The 18,916-nt window shown below is 52.9% G+C and overlaps 1 protein-coding gene across 1 annotated transcript in view; it reads left to right on the top strand.

Annotated features, from left to right (window-relative positions):
• The window catches only part of BAIAP2L1 (BAR/IMD domain containing adaptor protein 2 like 1), an 80,361-nt gene extending 61,459 nt beyond the window's left edge, over positions 1-18,902 (top strand). Inside the window, exons 8-14 of the mRNA XM_061402184.1 lie at positions 1,868-2,035; positions 2,948-3,095; positions 6,277-6,484; positions 7,197-7,274; positions 8,639-8,819; positions 16,711-16,748; positions 17,257-18,902. Coding sequence (XP_061258168.1) covers positions 1,868-2,035; positions 2,948-3,095; positions 6,277-6,484; positions 7,197-7,274; positions 8,639-8,819; positions 16,711-16,748; positions 17,257-17,332 — 897 coding nt within the window. The 3' untranslated portion in view covers positions 17,333-18,902. The remainder of the gene's footprint in view (positions 1-1,867; positions 2,036-2,947; positions 3,096-6,276; positions 6,485-7,196; positions 7,275-8,638; positions 8,820-16,710; positions 16,749-17,256) is intronic.
• Positions 18,903-18,916: the final 14 nt, after the last annotated feature.

The raw sequence follows: 18,916 nt of genomic DNA on the forward strand, positions 1-18,916 counted from the left end.
AGACTCTCCCTGATGCATCTTCAGCATCAGTGTCTTCACCAGAACCACGGGGTGAGTCCCGCCAGCCCGGACCCCACCGGGGTGGTCTGAGAGGCTCGCCTGGGGGTCCGTGTAGACGGTGTTGCTGGATATCCTGCCCTAGACCACAGACCCCGTCACAGCTTCAGGACCGCTGGATGGGGTCCTCTGTCACTCTCCTCAGGGTGTGCGTGCTCCTGACGCCATCAGCCCCGTAACCAGCGCTGTCACCCTCCTTCAGCACGTGCAGTTGTGAGGTCGTCCTTCCAGGAGTCATCACAAACTGTGTCCTGGATTTCCTTCCCACCTTTTTTTCTTTTTTTAATAAAACTATGGAATCTATTTGGCTTCTGTAAGCATCCAAAACTAGCAGTGACTGAGGTCAAATATTCACTGTTATTCATGATGAAGTAATTTAGAGAGCACTCCATCATGTGAGAAGCGTTCTAAAAGCTTGGATATCGGGCTGCTTCCTTTTGGGGGGAACCTGGCCTTGTATGCATGCATATATCATAGTTACGTACTCCATAAACTTGAAGGAACATTCAGCTACCAAATCTAAATAGCCAAGGTCTCCAACTGTCACAGAAAAGAAAAACAAACCTGCTGCATTCGATGACGACATCTGTCCCCAGCACTTCTGTAGTAGCTTCGGCACTGTTTCCACGGTGAGGGTGTCCACCGGTGGGGGCCGGAAGCAGCCTTGAAGCTCTCTGTGACGACAGCCCGCCTCCCCCAGCAACGGGGCAACTTGATCTATTTTCAGAGAGCTCTGGTAGTTGACAGAGTCTTCCGCACACTGAACCTTGGGTCCCAGTTACGTTTTACCTCGTGACGCGAGCCAAATTCCCTTCTTTCTCTACCAGGAGTCTCTTTGGAGCCTTCTCTGGCCCCAGCGCTTTCAGTGGCTCCTTGGACCCAGTAGCCAAGGCCGTTGGTCCCTGGCGTGTCCAGGCCACAGGCAGGGGACAGGAGTGGGGCAAGGGGCAGGGTTCAGGATTTGTATCGGCACCCCCAGACCATGCCTGATGAACACAGAGTCTAGATGAAAACAGTACAGTTGTTACGAAAATAGTTTCACAAAAGATGCTCTACTTCCCTCTTGCAACTAAATTGCCGCCTAGAAAGGGGGGTCTTATAAGGGCTCCCGGGAATCCGGGAGTCCAGTCAGAGGAAGAGCCAGGCTGTGGGAGGCAGGACAGACACCTCCACCTCTAGGGCTGGGCAGTCTCAGCGCTGTCTTCCTAAGCCTCTGCACCCAGCTGCTGCCTGCCCAAGGGCCCCGCCGGGCTGTGGTCAGGACTTCCACTCAGCACTGTGCTGACTCCAGAGAACTACCACGCTCCGCCTCTGGTCCCGCCGTCCCGTAGAGCACCTTCTCAGGACAGATCTGAGTCACCCTCCAGGGCACCAGGCCTCTTTCTCTGGAGTTAAGTCCACTCCTGGTCCTCTTGCTCCATCAGAGGCGCTTCTCATGGAAGGGGTGGGAGGAAGACACAGGGGTCGGCAGTTCTCGGGCCCCTGAGAAACATGGGGGTTAACACAGATTGCTCCACCTTCGGTGTTAGTTCTGAACTTCTGAACCATCAACAATCCTTGTATCAGCCTGAACTCTACCCACACTGAGGGAGACAGGAAATCCCTTTACAACAGGAGCCTACGTGCTCCTCAGCAAATAAGACACAGCAGATCCTCACAGATGCTTCAGCTACTGCTGAATTTAACTCCTCGCTCCCACACTTCCGGTGGTAAGCCAGGAATCTGAGTAGTAGTAGTTACCATTTGTGTCAGTCTTTCTAACAATACACGTTTGTTTGTCTTTGGTTTTGTTTCTTTTGAATTTATATAGTCTGCAGAACTGATCAATTCCAAACTGCCTCGGTGGCAAGAAACCTGTAGTGATGTCACCAAAGTGCCAGAGAAAATCATGAACATGATCGAAGAAATTAAGACCCCCATCTCCACCCCGATGTCTGGAACACCCCTGCCTTCACCCATGATCGAGAGAAGCAGCATGGTGAGAGCTAGTCATCACCTCAGGATTTCAGCCAGATTTGCACAACAGAGCAAGGCCGCCGTTGTCAGTGGAAATCCCGGGCCACCCGTATCATTTCCAGGGCCTACCTTTCCTCACTGCGACTTCACCCTTCCAGCAGTGCAAGCACCAGACGTGGCCCCTCTCCCTCCCCGAGGCTGGGCCTGTCCCCAGACCCACGCTCTTGCCTGCCACTTCTCCCCCCGCCCAGCGCCAACCGCTGTGCGTAAGAAATGACCTTGACAGTCTGGCCTGTTACGCAGCAGGCAGGGTGATCCTGGCTGGATCGCAAAGGCCAGAACCTCAACAGGCAGCAGAATGTTAGCAACAGAGGATTCTGAAAACTTTCAGGGAGGGGAAAATGGATTACTTATTACAAAGAAAAGAGAATCCCACTGAAATCAGACTTCTTTTTAGAAAACTAGGTGTCAGAAAGTAATGGACTAATGCACTCAAAATTCTGTGGAAAAATACTTTTAAATGGAGAAGCCTTGAGCCAAGCAGCATTTAAAAGGGAGCCTCGAAACCCACAGAGACAGAAAGTAGATGAGTGCTGTTCAGGGGCTGGGGGAATGGGGAGTAACTGCTTTAAAAGGTGGGGGACTTCCCTGGGGGCCAGTGGGTAAGACTCTGCACTTCCACTGCAGGGGACGAGGGTCCAGTCCCTGGTCAGGGAACTAAGATGCACGGGCAGCCAAAATAAATAAATAAATAAATAGACAAAAGAAGGGGGTATTCTTAAAATAATTAAAAATGGGGCATTACCCTGCAAACAAGAGAATTTGGGGAAGAAAATGGAATCTAAAGCATGTAATACAAAACAGCCCTGGGGACCGATCTCTAATGCCATTGCTGGGTTATACTCGGATTAAACTAATAAGGGATTTTTTACAGGTTGGGCAAGATTGTGACAGCCTTTCTAAATACCCACCAAAGATCCCTGCGGCTCCTTCAGCCAGAGCCTTGACCAGCCCTTTGATCGATCTGTTTAAGAACCCAGCCACAGTCGCACAGAACTCAGAAAGAAAAAATAATTTAACAGGTGAGCTGTTTAGTTGAATTTCCTTTAAAATACCTTTAAATTTCTTAAATATTTAGGTAAGTGTGCCTTGAGATCTACATCCCATGAGTCACAAAGAGTCGGCCATGACTGAAGCAACTTAGCCCACATGCACGTTGTAAGCTAGAAGTAAATCCACGTGTGTGGTAGCACCGGTCCACACTGGCTCAGGGGAACTCACACCTCCAGACAGGGTCCAGGTTGATTCTAAAACTAAAAAAAAAAAAAAAAAAAAATAAAACTCAAGCTGAAACTCTACCGGTTAAGTAACATCCCTATTTCTTCGTAACCTGTATTTTACTTTCTTTCTCTGTGAATTTGCCTATTCAAGAACTTCATAAGAGTGGAGTCAAACAAAAATAAAATAAAATAAAAAATAAAACTGTAGGACGTTGCGTCAACAGATATGACTTCTGTATGCTGACAGATGTTTCCATAAACATAGTATTGAAAGGTGTTACATTTTCAATACATGCTTAGAAGAGAGCCTCACGCTGTGTTCCATATCCACTGGCAGCTGAGATAAAATCTCCTCTTTTCAATGAAAGGACGAAACAGATGATAGAAATTCACATATCACAGTTGTGGTTCCTGGTCTCACCGGTAGGCTGCGATTGAATTATACTCAGTGTTTTTCATCATCACTAACAGAGCATGTCAAAATTCTCCAAGCCAGGCTTCAGCAGTACGTGAACCGTGAACCTCTAGATGTTCAAGCTGGTTTTAAAACCAGCTTGAACATCCGCTGGATCGTCGAAAAAGCAAGAGAGTTCCAGAAAAACATCTATTCCTGCTTTATTGACTATGCCAAAGCCTTTGACTGTGTGGATCACAATAAACTGTGGAAAATTATGAAAGAGATGGGGATACCAGACCACCTGACCTGCCTCTTGAGAAACCTATATGCAGGTCAGGAAGCAACAGTTAGAACTGGACATGGAACAACAGACTGGTTCCAAACAGGAAAAGGAGTACGTCAAGACTGTATATTGTCACCCTGCTTGTTTAACTTCTCTGCAGAGTACATCATGAGAAACGCTGGGCTGGAAGAAACACAAGCTGGAATCCAGACTGCCAGGAGAAATATCAATAACCTCAGATATGCAGATGACACCACCCTTATGGCAGAAAGTGAAGAGGAACTAAAAAGCCTCTTGATGAAAGTGAAAGAGGAGAGTACAAAAGTTGGCTTAAAGCTCAACATTCAGAAAACGAAGATCATGGCATCCGGTCCCATCACTTCATGGGAATTAGATGGGGAAACAGTGTCAGACTTTATTTTTGGGGGCTCCAAAATCACTGCAGTTGGTGATTGCAGCCATGAAATTAAAAGACACTTACTCCTTGGAAGGAAAGTTATGAGCAACCTAGATAGCATATTGAAAAGCAAACATACTTTGCCAACAAAGGTCTGTCTAGTCAAGGCTATGGTTTTTCCAGTGGTCATGTATAGATGTGAGAGTTGGACTGTGAAGAAAGCTGAGCGCTGAAGAATTGATGCTTTTGAACTGTGGTGCTGGAGAAGACTCTTGGGAGTCCCTTGAACTGCAAGGAGATCCAACCAGTCCATTCTAAAGGAGATCAGTCCTGGGTATTCATTGGAAGGACTGATGCTGAAGCTGAAACTCCAGTACTTTGGCCACCTCATGCAAAGAGTTGACTCATTGGAAAAGACTCTGATGCTGGGAGGGATTGGGGGCAAGAGTAGAAGGGGACAACAGAGGATGAGATGGCTGGATGGCATCACCAACTCGATGGCCATGAGTTTGGGTGGACTCCGGGAGTTGGTGATGGACAGGGAGGCCTGGCGTGCTTCAATTCATGGGGTCGCAAAGAGTCGGACACGACTAAGCGACTGAACTAAACTGACTGAACAAAGCATTTCATGCTTTCTGGAGGCTTCAGTTTCAACTGTTAACATTTCTTAACCCAGCTGACACACTCTGAGTAAATCAGGAACACGTCTTGTCTGCAGGCATTTCTGATGGCTTCAGCTAGGCTCCACTCTTGCCTGCAGTTTGGCGTCGAGGACCTCAAGACTGTGGTGGCACTGGGCGTGTGTGTGGGGGTCTCACAGGCCCCTTGGGGGTGAAGGTCATGGCAGTCACACAGGGCACTGCTAGCGAGAGTCCACAGGCTGTCCACCGCCTGCAGCTGTTGGGGAAGAGATGAGACTTTCAGAATGTCAGCTGCAAAGATGACACTGTAGTCACTCACCTTTGAAGACCGCGAGTTCTGTACATATAACATAGGGTGAAAGCATACAGCACTGCGTGCCGCCCGGCCACTCACAGGACTCTTTGGTTCTTGTTGGAAAAGCTAAATGAAAATCACTGGATCCGGCGCAACCTTGATAATTAGAGTAGGCGGCATGTCAAGCAGAGAGCAGAGTTTACATTGTAGTGTCAAAAATTTCCGAGGACGATGAAGAAAGAGATTCTGCATTGTTTTATAGTAAATAGTAGGCTAGCAAAATTTGAGTGGAAAAAAAGATAGCTGGAAAAAAATGTTTCCATTCCATTTTTTTGCAGGCGTTAGGGTGGGCTGGTAAAGGCCAGCCCGCATTTGAGCTGAGACCTGACCGCGCAGCGATGGCTGTGGAGCCTGGCCGCCCGCGTGGGGCTCGTCTGGTTCCCGGGTCGGCCTGGGTGCTGAGGGAGGGGTCGGTCCGCGGGGGGCGGGGTCAGCACGTGCTGCCCCACTCGCGGCTGAGCGGCCACGCTGTCCCCAGCGTCCTCCTCTCTCGTGGCACAGGCTCTGGGCAGTTTGGTCTGAGCTGGTGCCTGACAGTGCTTCCACGAGCTGTGGTGGGCGAGCGGGGCGGGGAGAGGTGCAGGCTGGGTGGTGTGGAGCACTGGCCTCTATGGGCCATCCCGAGAGACTCCGTGCGGGTGAGGCTGGGCCACACGGCTTTATCCTCTTGGTCTAAAGAGCCTTTGGCCACAGGCTCCTCCTCCAAGAGGCCTCGGGCCAGGCTTAGGCGCTCTCCCTGTCTGTTGCTGTCTGTCCAGCCACAGGTGGAAGTGTGGGGATAGAACCAATTGACATCTCAGTGGAATGAGTGCGCTGGTGACATGGGGTGGCCGGGTTTCTGGGGTGGGCACCTTTGAACTCGCCCAGTCATTCTTGAAAAACTCATAGCTGCCCTGCTTGCTTCCCACAGGTTCTTCCGTTGACCCCAATTTGCCGCGATCGGTTTCCATGGCCTCCGGACTGAACATGGTGAAAAAGCAGAAAGTGAAAACCATCTTTCCGCACACGGCCGGCGCTAACCAGACCTTGCTCAGCTTCGCACAGGGAGACGTCATCACGCTGCTCATCTCCGAGGAGAAGGACGGCTGGATGTACGGGGAGCACGACAGCACCAAAATGTGGGTCCCGGGCCGGGCCGTCCCCACCCCGAGGGCTCCCGTCGAGGCCATCCTTGAGGGCAGTTGAGCGCCTCCGCCCCAGCGAGGCCACACTTCAGTGACAGTTCTAGCCTAGTTAGCTGCCATTGTCTATCTGCGTTGTTCCCAAGCTGTGTTCTGCATGTGTGTGCATATAGAGATAAGTTTTTTAAAAATTTTGGCCATACTGCATGGCACATGGGATCTTAGTTCCCCAACCCGGAACTGAGCCCCTGCCCCCTGCACTGAAGCATGGAGTCTTAGCCACTGGACCACCAGGGAGTCCTGTAGATTTGATGCGCGTACAGGAGTCACCTCTGAAAGTAAAGGCACTCGTTGGTATGTGACTTCAGATTTTTCAGGATAACGCTGTATATGAGATCTGGCACGTGAGTTCGTGTGAATGCCAGTGTCCTCATTCCAACTGTGTGTGCACAAGCCTTCCTAGAAGGTTAAACTGAGTTTCTGTGTAGATTATTCAGGTACTAAGTTTAAACCGAAATGGAAACAAAAGACACAAAGGGGATCCAAATAGAAATGACGTGTAAGATGCCTCTGATGGGATGGGACGCAAGTGGCCCAGCCGACCCCACCACCCCTGGCCCCGAGCGGCCCCCAGGCCGTTGCAGGCATGTCTGTGGCCTGCATGTCGGCCACCCCAGCAAGGTCGTCTTCCCCCGGCTCTCGCCTGCAGGAGGGGCTGGTTCCCGTCGTCCTACACGAAGCTGCTGGAGGAGAACGAGGAGGAGGCCGCGAGCGAGCTGGCGCCAAGGTAGGAGCGCCTGCAGCTCGGCCGGCGGGGCTCGCCGGGACCCCGGGTCCCCACGCACATGGGGGTGGATCTGGACGAGCGGCAGAGCCTGCGGCGACGCTACGGCCGGGCTGGCGGGTGCGGGTGCTGCTCCCTGCCTGTTCCTTCCCGATTTCCTGTCGTCCTGGCGCTACCCTCTGCTAGGAAGAGACGCCCCCTTCCTGGCCCATGGTCCCTCCCAGTCCCGCTGCCCACCACAGTGAAGCCCCAGGCCACGCGCCTGGCCTGTCTGCCCTGGTGAACACGTGTGCCGGAACGTTCTCCTGCATTTGCCCTCTTCTCTCTTTCCCTCGCCAGCCACCTGTCTTCAGTCCCCTCTCAGGCCTTTCCTCTGCCCTCTGCTCAGACGTGGGGTCCTTGGGACCCACCCTCGTCCTTTTTCCTTCTCGTGCTCCCTGAGCCACCGTGTCTGCTCCTGTGGCTCGAGTGACATCAAGGGGCTCCACTCAGCACCTCTGTGTCCCACCCAGGAATGACTGGCACTGCTACTCAGGAGCTGGCCACTTGCACTGACCAGGTCGTTTCTTTCTCACATGACCTTGTGAGGTGGGGCCCCTGTTGAAAATTGAGGAAACGGGCACAGGGAGCCAGAAGTGATGGAGCCAGGACGAGACTAATGTAGGCAGGTCTCTCCCGGCCGAAACAGGAAGATCTCTGTGTGAGTTAGCTGGCTGTCCCTCGGGTCCTCAGAAACATGTCCCAACAGAACGTGGCATCACCTTGACCACAAACCGCCTCGGCCACGGTGTCTGCCATGTCAGAACAACCCCCCGACCCATCCCGCTGTCCCCAGGACCGCAGACACTGCCCCAAGTCCTTCCGTGACCCTTGCTCACGGCCAGCTGTGTGTCTGTCCTTTGCAGAACAGCTCAGCTGCCACTGGCCAAGAAACAAGACTGAGTGTCTTCAGGGTGCTGAAACTCTGGCGTGCTCAGTGCTTTCGCTATATTTTCTTAAATTGGATCAAGAGTCAGCCTCTAATGGAGCTAGTTTTCCTCTCCTTTTGTCAGGTCTCTTAAAGAATCTCTTTTGAATGTACATGTGCAAGCCAGCAGAAACACTGGCACACAGAAACACTGACTGTTGCCTGGGAAATCCCTTGCACAGAGGAGCTGGCGGGTTACAGTCCACGGGGTCACAAAGAGTAGAACACGACTTAGCGATTAACAGTCAGTCGAGAAACACTGCAGTGCTGTGTGTGTGGTAATCTCTCGCCCCACCACTGTGGATATCTAATCCACACAGTTCCTGCCAGAGGAGACGCAGGATGCCTGGGGTGCAGGGGCAGGTCTCCTCTAACCCACGTCCTCCATTCCTGTCGCTAGCTTGGCGCCTGTCCGCAGCGTGAGCACCACGAACTTGGCGGAAAAGAGCAGCGTCGTGATCCCCCCGCCGGACTACCTGGAGTTTCTGTCCACGGGAGCAGCCGCCGCTGAGAGAGAAGACATCTCCCAGAAGGCTTCTAACCATAAAGCCCCGGTGCCCAAACCAGAAAGCACGCCTCCTGTGAGTAGGTCCCCGATCTGCCAAGCGGGCTCTGGGGTGCGGGGCCCCTTTCCCTCCGAGCAGGAAGGGGGTGACCCTCGGGCGGGGCACGCACTTGCTCCCAGGGCCTGCAGATTCTGTCTGTCACGCAGCCTTTCAGCCGCCTTAACTTCTGTGCCCCTCTTGTTTTTATCTCCTCTGTAAATGATGGCTGGCACCTACGAGATCCATCGTTTCCCAGACTGTGTCCGGTTTCAAGCTCTCCTGCTTTTGATCATGTCTACAATTCTTTCGTCCGCTAATCACCTTTCTCTGCACTTTCTTCAGTTTTCATATTGTTTTCTGGAGGAAGACTGAAGGTCCACAGTAATGATCTAATCACCACGCCTTCAGGAACTGTGTCCCGGGACTGGGACAGAGGCCATGAGTCACTTCATCCATCCCAGAGACAGTGACTTTGTCTTCAAGCCAGGCCCAGTGGGCTCTGGAGGAGCTGAGATAAACAGTCCAGCTCTGGCTCTGCTGGAGCTTAGGCTCTAGTGATAAGATAAGCAGCAGACAGTGAGAGATAGACAAAAATGTCAGAGCTGGGAGCTCCGTGGGGGAATGGAGCCAGGTGCCATGAGGACAGGGGGTGCAGCGACAACTTGGATGGAGGTCAGGGGTCAGTTTTCCTGGGATGCTGACTCAGTGATGAGGTGGGCTGTGTCCCCAGCTGTGGAAGCATCTGGAAGGCAGAGGCAGCCCGGTGCCCCCACTAGCCCCGCCAAGAGCTCTGGGCCAGGACCTTAGCTGGGGCGATTTCCTGGGGAGCGCTGCCCACTGAGGCCACTTCCGCAGCCAGAGCCATCGTCCTGAGGCGGGTGCAAGCCCCGAGACCAGGAGCCAAGAGAGGCGCCTCCCAGACAGGAGGAGCCAGAGTTTACAGCTCCAGCGGGGTGTACTCGGCAGGAGTCTAGAGGGGGTTCTTGTCCTCTTTTCCCACAATATAGATTATACAGCAGAGAAGGCGGAGAGGATGGAGGAAAAGGGGGTGACTGAGAAGGAAGGGGCTGGCCCGCCAGGAGCAGGGACGCGGGTCCCCTGTGCCAGCGGGGAGGGCAGACTTGGGGCGGAGTGGCCGACGTTTGCTATCTCAGTGCCAAGGGAAAGGTGGCCCTCAGGGCAGGCGGAGTGGCGCTGATCAGGTTTGAAAGAAGAGACTCTGTGCCGTAGCTGTTTCTCAGAGGGAGACGGTGAGTGTGCTCTGGAGACGAGGGCACATAAGCGGTTGGTGCTGTAATAAGCCTGGGCCGCTTCGACCGCTTCTTCTTTGTCATGGGTTTGTTCTTTCTGTGGTGCTTGCAGGAGCCATGCACCCCCATGGGGTGTCACCACCCCCGGGGGCCTCTGTTCGCCTCTGAGTGGTGCCAGGCGGAGTCGGTTACAGGGAATGAGGCTCTGAAAGATGGGCCCCAGGTACGGGGGGACCATGCCTGCCTCCTCGCAGGCTGCAGTGCGGATTTGGGTCCTGGAAATGCCACTTTGGAATCTCATTCAGAAATGTCTTTGGCTTCTCTTCCTAGATAAGCACACTGCGTGACTCCTTGTTTTCACTGTCATCACTGCAAATCACTCCAGCTTTCTAACTCCAGAAATTACTTTCAGAAGGATAGGGAGCTTTCCCATTTTGTTGGTGAGAGATGTCAAAACTGGAGATGCTGCTTGAAAGGGCAGATCTGAAATGCTATTTCATTAAAGGGCCTGGTATATTTTAAAACAATACTCAAACTATTTGGAAATGATCTTAAGGCATTTCTAAAAGCATAAAAATTCATTTTGCTGAAAAAAAAAATCAACTTACAATTTGCATGTCACAAAACTCAGGATCCAGGCGCACAGGTGTGGGCCTGCTGGTCTGCAGTGTCTTCTTCTGGATTTGATTTTCAACTTTTTTTATGGAAAAATTCACACACACGTGAAAGTGGAAAGAATAATCTACTGATTTGGTCCCCCAGATTTACATATAATTCATTTATAAATCTTGCTTCGTCTCCTCCCTACACATTCCCAGATCAGCAAAGCCAGTTCCAGACTTCATATTATTTCATCTGTAAATACGTTAAAGGTCCTCTTTTCTCACAAAACCAACTATCGTATCGTTTAAAATTGCATTAACTCCTGGATATCATCACCTGGTCACTTCAAATTTCTGATTGTCTCATTAAAAATTTCTTGATGGTATCGTTGTTCGAATCTGGACCCAGGCCAGCTCCCCACACCATTGCTGGTGATCTGGCCAAGTCTCATGACTCGCCTTTCCGTACCTAGAGATCTCTGTGTCATCTCTACGTAGAAAACCCAGGTTACTAGTCCTGGAGGGTGTCCCCAGTCTGGATTTTGCTGCTTACGTCCACATGGTGTCCTGTATTGAGTTCCCCTTTCTCCCTTGTTTCCAGCCGGGGTCAGAATCTGCCATTGTTGTCTGTTGGCCGGTTTTGTGTGGCGGGAGCATTTCATCTGTGGTGGTGGCCAGTCCATCTGCGGGCCAGTCTGGTGGTTTCCTTCTGTGATGACAACCATTGATGATAATGGCCACACAGTTCTGTAACTTGATAAAGGTTGCACAGACAGGCCTCAGATGTAATGGGTTAGCTTCCAGACCGTCTCGATAAAGCAGGTCCCATGAGCTTTCTGGTTTCCCAGTGTGTTTAAGAGTTATGTTTACATACATGCAGTCTGTTGGGTGTGCAATAGCGTTGTGTCTAAAAAAGCTATGTATATACCTTAATTGAAAAACACTTTGATAAAAATGCCGATTAGCTGAGTCTCAGTGCATTGTAGCAGTGACACAAAAGGCCACTAATCAGTGATCACTGTGACTGTGATAATAACGAAAAGCCCGGAGTGCTGCAGCGCGCGACACAGACATGACCTGAGCAAATGCCACTGGAAAAATGGTGCCAGCAGACTTGCCACAAACCTTCCATTTGTAAGGGGAAAAAAAACCCAGTATCTGTGAAGCACAGTCAAGTGCAATAAAATGAGGTCTGCCTGTATACTGCCTTTTAAGGTAAAAGAATCTTGCCCTAAAATCGTAGCTAACACTGGAATTATAAATGAAAACACATTTTAGCTAACAGCACTGAATTCAGAAGAAAACATGTTTTAACTTTCAGTGTTTTTACCACGTGGGTGAAGCTCAATGAAGAAGGCATCGGTGTGGTTCTCACCACACTGAATGGATAGAGTGAAAAAAAATCCTGGCTTTAGATGTCGGCACAGTCCGTGATGATGTTCGTTATTAAGCATTTGGCAGTTTAAATGAGCTCTAACTTTATTTTTAAACCTCCCTGTTGGCTGGATCATAACCGACTGTCAGCACCAGGAGGCTGTCTTGGGAAGCACAAGGACCAGCTGGGCAGCCTTGTACACTGCACCCACCTTTTTATTCCTTCCACTTCCTTGAGCAGCAGAGCCTTAAGTACGTCTCTCTCCCTAGGCCCAGGGTGGCCTAGTGGCCGCCTCCCCACCCCCGGCAGGTCCTCGTGGAAGCTGCTGCCCTTCCACCAGGACCGGGTGTGGGGCCTAAGCTCAGCCTCTGGGCTCCTGTCTATGCAGTCCTGGCGGCCCCCAGGCAGAAGCCTGCTCCCCACCGTGTCCTGTCGCCCTCGAGTCAGTAACTTAAGGTCTCCTAAAAAAGCCTGTAACCCGATGGCTTCATTGGTGAATCCTGTGAAACGTTCAAAGAATGAATGCCAGACCTGCTCCAACTGTCCTTACAAGTAAAGAGGAGAGAACTCCTAACTCATTGTGTGAGGCCAGCGCAGCCCTGGCACTCGGGTCAGGCCCCCTTAGTTCTGTCTCACAAGCCGGAAGGCCTTTTTCAGTCTTTGATTTTTTTATGATTAGTGGCCTTTAATTTTTGATTTCTTGGAAGAATATTAACAGCCCTACCTATCTAATGAAAAGGACCCCCTTGTGTGAGTTCCCATGGTGATTGGTTGTCGCTGGTTTTGCAAATGTCAGAATGAGTGTTAATGAACACTTTGCTTCATGATAAGCGAAACCTTCCATGAAAAGGGAACAGGCATAGGGTTGATATCTATAGCAAGGTCACAGCGACGTTAGCAGCGCACATTTCCACGGCGTCAGACTCCGCTGACCGACTGAAACCTTCGGGAACATGGCCACCCGGCACGCGAAGAGGGCCTGCAGGTCCCCCCGCCTCGACTGGGACGTGTTCCCTGACGAGCTGATCACAGTCCAGGCCTGCACCAGGCTCCAGGGAGACAAACCAACCCAGGAGTCCAGTCCAGGGAGCAGTGATGCAGGGGCCATGGAGGAAGTGTGGGGGCAGGAGGCGGGGAGGGCTCCAGCTCCAGGGTGGGGCATCCAAAGTGGCTTCCTAGGGGCGAGCACATGAGCTGAGTCCTGGAGGAAGAGCTCTGAGGAAACCCAAGGCCTGCGGGAGGCAGCACAGGCTCTGGTGACTGGGTGACGGCTGACTCCTGTTCCATTTCTATCGCTTCATCTCGGGAAGTAATATTTCACAATCCTCTGCAAACTGCCGGAGATGAAACTGCACCTCTGTCACAGCCTTTGACACCGCCGCCTCTGCCCGCCCTGTCCTGTCTATGAGACGAGCTCCTGCATCTCACTGGTACTGGGTCGAAGCAGTACCAGGCCAAAGCGGCAGTCAAGCTGCAGGGCGGACGGGTAACCGGTGCTGCCCCCAGGAGAGCCCCTCGGGGCAGGTGCAGATGCCCGTTTTTCACCGGGTCCTGGTGGCCTCTTGCAAAGACAGGAGGCACAGAGTTGAGTCATCTGTGCGTCAGTAAACCACCCAGAGAGTTGATGGGTCAGACAGAAATGTTCCAGAACCAGGCAGGCCAGCAGAGTGGCCACTGGACACGGGCTGCTGAGCACTTGAGAAGTGGAGAGTGCAAAGAAGGAACCGAGGCTCGGATTTTAAATTCGTGTTAATTAGTCACATGGCAAGCAGCCGCCATACGGGACAGCCTGGTAGGGCTCACTCGAAAGAGAACAAGATTCCATTTAGAAACCGATCCGGAAGGTGAGGGTCAAGGAGCAGGTCCCACGACAGGCCTGTCCAGGAGCCCCGAGGGCCGGAGCCTCAGCCCTGGGATTCCATATCTCAGAGGTTCTCAGGCCCAGCAGGGCTGGTAACTCCTCTTCCTTAAGCTGTTTACAGCAGCTGATAACGCTGCAGAAAACCAGGGCCAAACGCTGGGGTCCAGGGAAGCTGGCACAGCAGCTTGACGTTACAGCGGTTACCTGCAGACTCTGCATTCACACAACCACCGAGCACGGTCAGTCACCCGACGTTCTGTTTGAACACCGGGATGCTTAGGGTACCCCGGGGGCTGCCTCCCAGCTGCTGTGTCCTGGTGCTGTGAATGCTGGGGTGTGTGCAGCTCTTTGAATTACATTTTTTTTTTAATTTTATTTTTAAACTTTACAATATTGTATTAGTTTTGCCCAACATCGAAATGAATCCGCCACAGGTATACCCGTGCTCCCCATCCTGAACCCTCCTCCCTCCTCCCTCCCCCCTCCCCATACCCTCCCTCTGGGCCGTCCGGACATATGCCCAGGGGTGCAGTTGCTGGATCAGAGGGCAAGTCTGTTTTCAGTTTTTCAAGGACCCTCCACACTGCTCTCCACTCTCCACAGTGACTACACCATTTTACATCCCCACCAACAGTGTAGGTGGGCTCCCCTTTCCCCACACCCTCTCCAGCATTTGTCATTTGTAGGCATTTTAACAATGACTGTTGTAGCCGGCGGGAGGGTTGTACCTCATCGCAGCTTGGATTTGCATTTCTCTAGTAATTAGTGATGTTGAGCACCTCTTCATGTGCGTGTTGGCCATCTGTGTGTCTTCTCTGGAGAAGTATCTATTTGATAAGTCTTCTGTCCACCTTTGGACTGGGTTGTTTTTGTTATTGCATTGTACAAGCTGGCTGGGTAAGTGGCTCAGACAGTAAAGAATACACCTGCAATATAGGAGACCTGGGTTCGATCCCTTGATCAGGAAGATCCCCTGGAGAAGGAAATGGCTACCCACTCCAGTATTCCCGCCCGGAAAATCCCATGGACAGAGAAGCCTGGCAGCCTTTAGTCCGTGGGGTCGCAAAGAGCTGGACACGACTGAGCGGTTAACACTTTAACTTGTGTGAGCTATTTGTACATTTCGGAAAGCAAGCTTTTGTTGGCAGAATCACTTGCAAAGACTTTCTCCCAGACTGTAGGCTGTCTTTCCGTGTTGTTGATGTTTCCTTCGCTGTGCAAAAAGCGCGTAAGTTGGACTAGGTCCTATGTGTTTTGTTTTTGCTTTTACTTCTATTGCCTTAGGAGACTGAGCTAAGAAAGCACTGCTGCTTTTTATGTGATTGATGATTTTTATGTCAGAGATGCCTTGCCTGACAGCCCTCTTGTTAGGACAGGGTGCTCCCAGCGCCCAGCTGGTGTCTTGGTGTCCGCGTGCGTGTGTGTGGCTTGTACCAACTGGAGCGGGCTTGAGGGGGCACGGGATGCACACCAGGGCCGGTGGCTTCAGGCGGCCCGTTAAGAGTCATTTTGCCCTCCTTCCTCACGGCACAGGCTGTTACTTCTTGCCACTTCCCCACCAGGGCTGGACTTGGATGCATCTACTTCACCATCTTGTTCTTTGAGAGTCGTGTCCCCAGATGACACAGCTCGTGAGACCCCGATTAAGCTCGGTTCACAGTTCAGTCGAGCTCCAAGGTTTCTGCCTCGAGGGCAGCGGGGGTGCCGACATTCAGCAAGCAGGGGCCTTTTCTAAGATGAGGGCACACAGGGGAGGGGGGACAGTGTCCTGCCCTGGGGACGGGCAGGAAGGGAGTTTCCGTTACCTGCCCTGCGGAGGCCGCATCCGGGGTGGAAGTCTCAGCAGGAAGAATGCTTCCCAGGTGGGAGGACACACCCACCACCCCTGAGCCACAGCCAGGACTCAGCCTCCCCACCTGGCGCCCTGAGCACAAGTGGGGCTGCACAGCAGGCATCAGGGAATGTCTGTAGAATCGTAAATGAGCCCTCCATCCCCCGTAACACAGGAACAGCCTACGCCGAGGCCTGCTGAGCATGCCCTGTGGGGACAGGCCTGGGGTCATGCTGACAAGCGGGGCAGCTGCTCTGGGCTTCCCCCCGAAGGGGAGACAGGGAATCGGGGTGCCAGGCTGAGTGCCCTGGCGGCGAGGTGCCCCCTCAGGATGAGCTGGCTGGCCCCGGGTCCAGGCCACGGTGTCCAGAGGCCCAGGCCTGCAGGCAGAGGTCTGAAAGCAGCCCGGGGCCCCAGGCCCTCTGCCTCGAGGGGCTGTACTTCCGGCACCGCGCAGAGCCGCCCAGGGAGCGCTGGTCACCCGGCGTGACACTGCTCCCTCCTGGGCTGCCAGCTCCGACAGCAAGCCCGTGCGGGAGCCAGAGCAGAGGTCTGGGGGGTGAGGACACACCTTCACCTGGCCCCTGGCCACGTGGGGACCGAGCCCTGGGAGGGCCGGGCGATGCCCCAAGGTGGAGACGGCGCCTGTGCTGCTCCGTCCACCCCAACCCCCACACCGACAGGACTTCCTACGAGCTCAGGTCTCTGGCTGGCCGTTGGCACCAGTCTGTGGGCACCAAAACCCAACAAGGCTTCCTTCTGACTTACTGCTCCTCACGGCACCTGTCAGGACCACGCTCCAGGAAGCCACCCCTAACCGCAGGCAGACCAGGCGAGCAGCAGCGCCCAGCGCCTCCCGTTCTGGCCCTGATCCCTCAGGGGACTTAGATGACTCCTCCCCAGGGAGTGGAGACGGGGCAGCTCTCTGCTCTGCTTTCAGCAGCACGTGGGCTTCAGATGTCTGTACCCTTAGGTCTTATGAAAACGTCCTCTTTATCTTTCCCACAGAACAATGCAAATGGGTTTGCAAAGCCTCCTTTCCTCAGGTAAGTTAACTTCCTCCCTAAGGGCCTCTACTCCCAGCTCAGCCTAGGCGGCCTGGGCTCGCGACCTTAGTTCCCGACCAGGGACTGAACTTGGGCCCTTGGCAGTGACTGTGCTGAGTCCTAACCACCCAACCGCCAGGGAAGTGCCCACCTCTGACAGAGGGGTGCCCTCCTCTCTGTGGTCCTGCCTAGGGTGCAGGGGAGGGTGGTGGTGGGAGAGCCTTCCAGGACGGGCCCTCCCTTTGGATCAAGGCAGAAGCCAAGCCCATCCAGCGCCCGACCCACAGGCCTGAGGCCTCGGGATCAGTCCCCTCCAAGCCCAAAACAAAACAAATCAGTGCTTATAACAGGTGGCATGGAGAGAACCATCCCAGAACGAACTGTATAATATTCAGAAAATGCCTGAAATTTTAAAGTGTGTGTTACAGAGCAAGGGTAGTCACTGGCTGTTTTCACATCAAATCCCTGTCTTGGAGTATTTCTGCCAGCATTTTTTTCTCCCCCGCAGTGGAGAGAACCCCTTTGCTACTGTGAAACTCCGCCCGACAGTGACGAATGACCGCTCAGCGCCAATCATCCGATGAGAAGGCGGCTCCAGCATCCTCCTGGTTCCCCGGTGGGCCCTCGCTGGGGAACGATAGGTTTGTGTGTGACAAGCGCCGTCCAGGTGTAAAACTTCACCAGAGGGCGTCTGATTTTGCATGTATTCTACTTGAGCAAATCAGCACATTTTCTAAGTTAACATAGTTGGGTTTACACATTTCTTTAAGATAAATCATAGTTTAGTTACAACTCAATCATTTAAAAGTTTTTTCCTATTCTGTTCAAAAATAGTAAATTTGGTTCTAATCCTTACTGTATCACTTTTTAATATTCTGATTATTAATAGCCAGAGTAAGGGACAGTGGATGCTTTTGTGACTGGCTTTCTGCACCCAAATGCAAATGAGATCACAGTTTTATAAAGCATGTGTTCTTAAATAGCATTATGTTCAAAGAAAATACTATATAAATTTGCATCCTAGCATGCAAATAATCTTAAGCAATATAAATTATGAGGATATTGTACAACACTTAATTCTTTTAACTTAACTTTAAAATTTCTGTTTACTATAACCCTAGCCAAGATGAAGCATCCCACAGGTTCTCACGATTTAGACAGCTCTAGAGCCCTGAGGATCCGCCTGGCCCTGTCACAGCTGGGGTCTTAGTACTTGAGTAGTTCTCAGAGGGACTGAGCTTGGTACTGTTACCTAACTAGAATGACCCACGGAAACCCGCCGGGCTGTGCCTCACAGGGGCCTGGTTCACAGGGTGGCACCTGCCTCGGGAGACTCCACGGGTGGGAACCAGATGCCTCTCGCTAAGCTAGTTGACCAAAATTACCTCCAGCACTGTTTACTCCGAAACCTCTCCGGGTGCAAGTCTCTCTCCTTTTCAGTCGGTACTGAGACGGCCAATAGCCCGAATAAAGCCGGCCGGGGAGAGCATTCCAGCCCAGCCCCACCCTGCGCGCCGGGGCCCTGCAGTCAGGGCAGCGCTGGGTAGGCTCTGCTGTCAGGCCGGCGCCACCTGGAGGAGGGGACGAGGGGCAAACACACACCCAGGCTGGGCGCCGCGGGGTCTCGCTCCTGATGGCGGCTCTCGGTTCTGCCGTGATGTCGTTCCTCTCTAAGCGCGAGAACGACTGAGCGCAGGTAGACAGTGTGAGGCGTGGCGCTCCCGAGGCTGGTGCTGTCCTCGCGGCTGGTGGGCCACGCAGATGACCCCTCGGTGGCGGGGGTCTGGGGCCGCGTGAGGGCCCTCGGGGCAGCTGTCCAGCAGCAGCCACCGCGTCCGCCAGCCAAGATGCTCGGGTCCATCACGGGCCCGGCTCCTCTCCCTTCATGGGGCCGTTTCCTTCCCACCGTGGAGGCAGGGAGGCATAGTGGGGAGGCTCTGGAGGCTCGTGAAGGGGCGGGGGTCCAGCACCCACTTTGGCGGTCATGCAGCTGTGAGGCCGCGGCGCAGGGGGTCTCGGGACCTGGGGTCCCCAGGCCGCGCACACCCCCCTGCTCACAGGACAGAGGCCAGGCGGTGGGTCCTGAGCATGGGCTGCATGCTCTGCAAATGTCAAGGTATCAGGCTTCATTGCAAGAATAAAACTTGAAAACGAGCACTTTTTGAGCT

This window comes from Bos javanicus, chromosome 25 (assembly GCF_032452875.1).
Source record: "Bos javanicus breed banteng chromosome 25, ARS-OSU_banteng_1.0, whole genome shotgun sequence".
NCBI classification, from domain to species: Eukaryota; Metazoa; Chordata; class Mammalia; order Artiodactyla; family Bovidae; genus Bos; species Bos javanicus.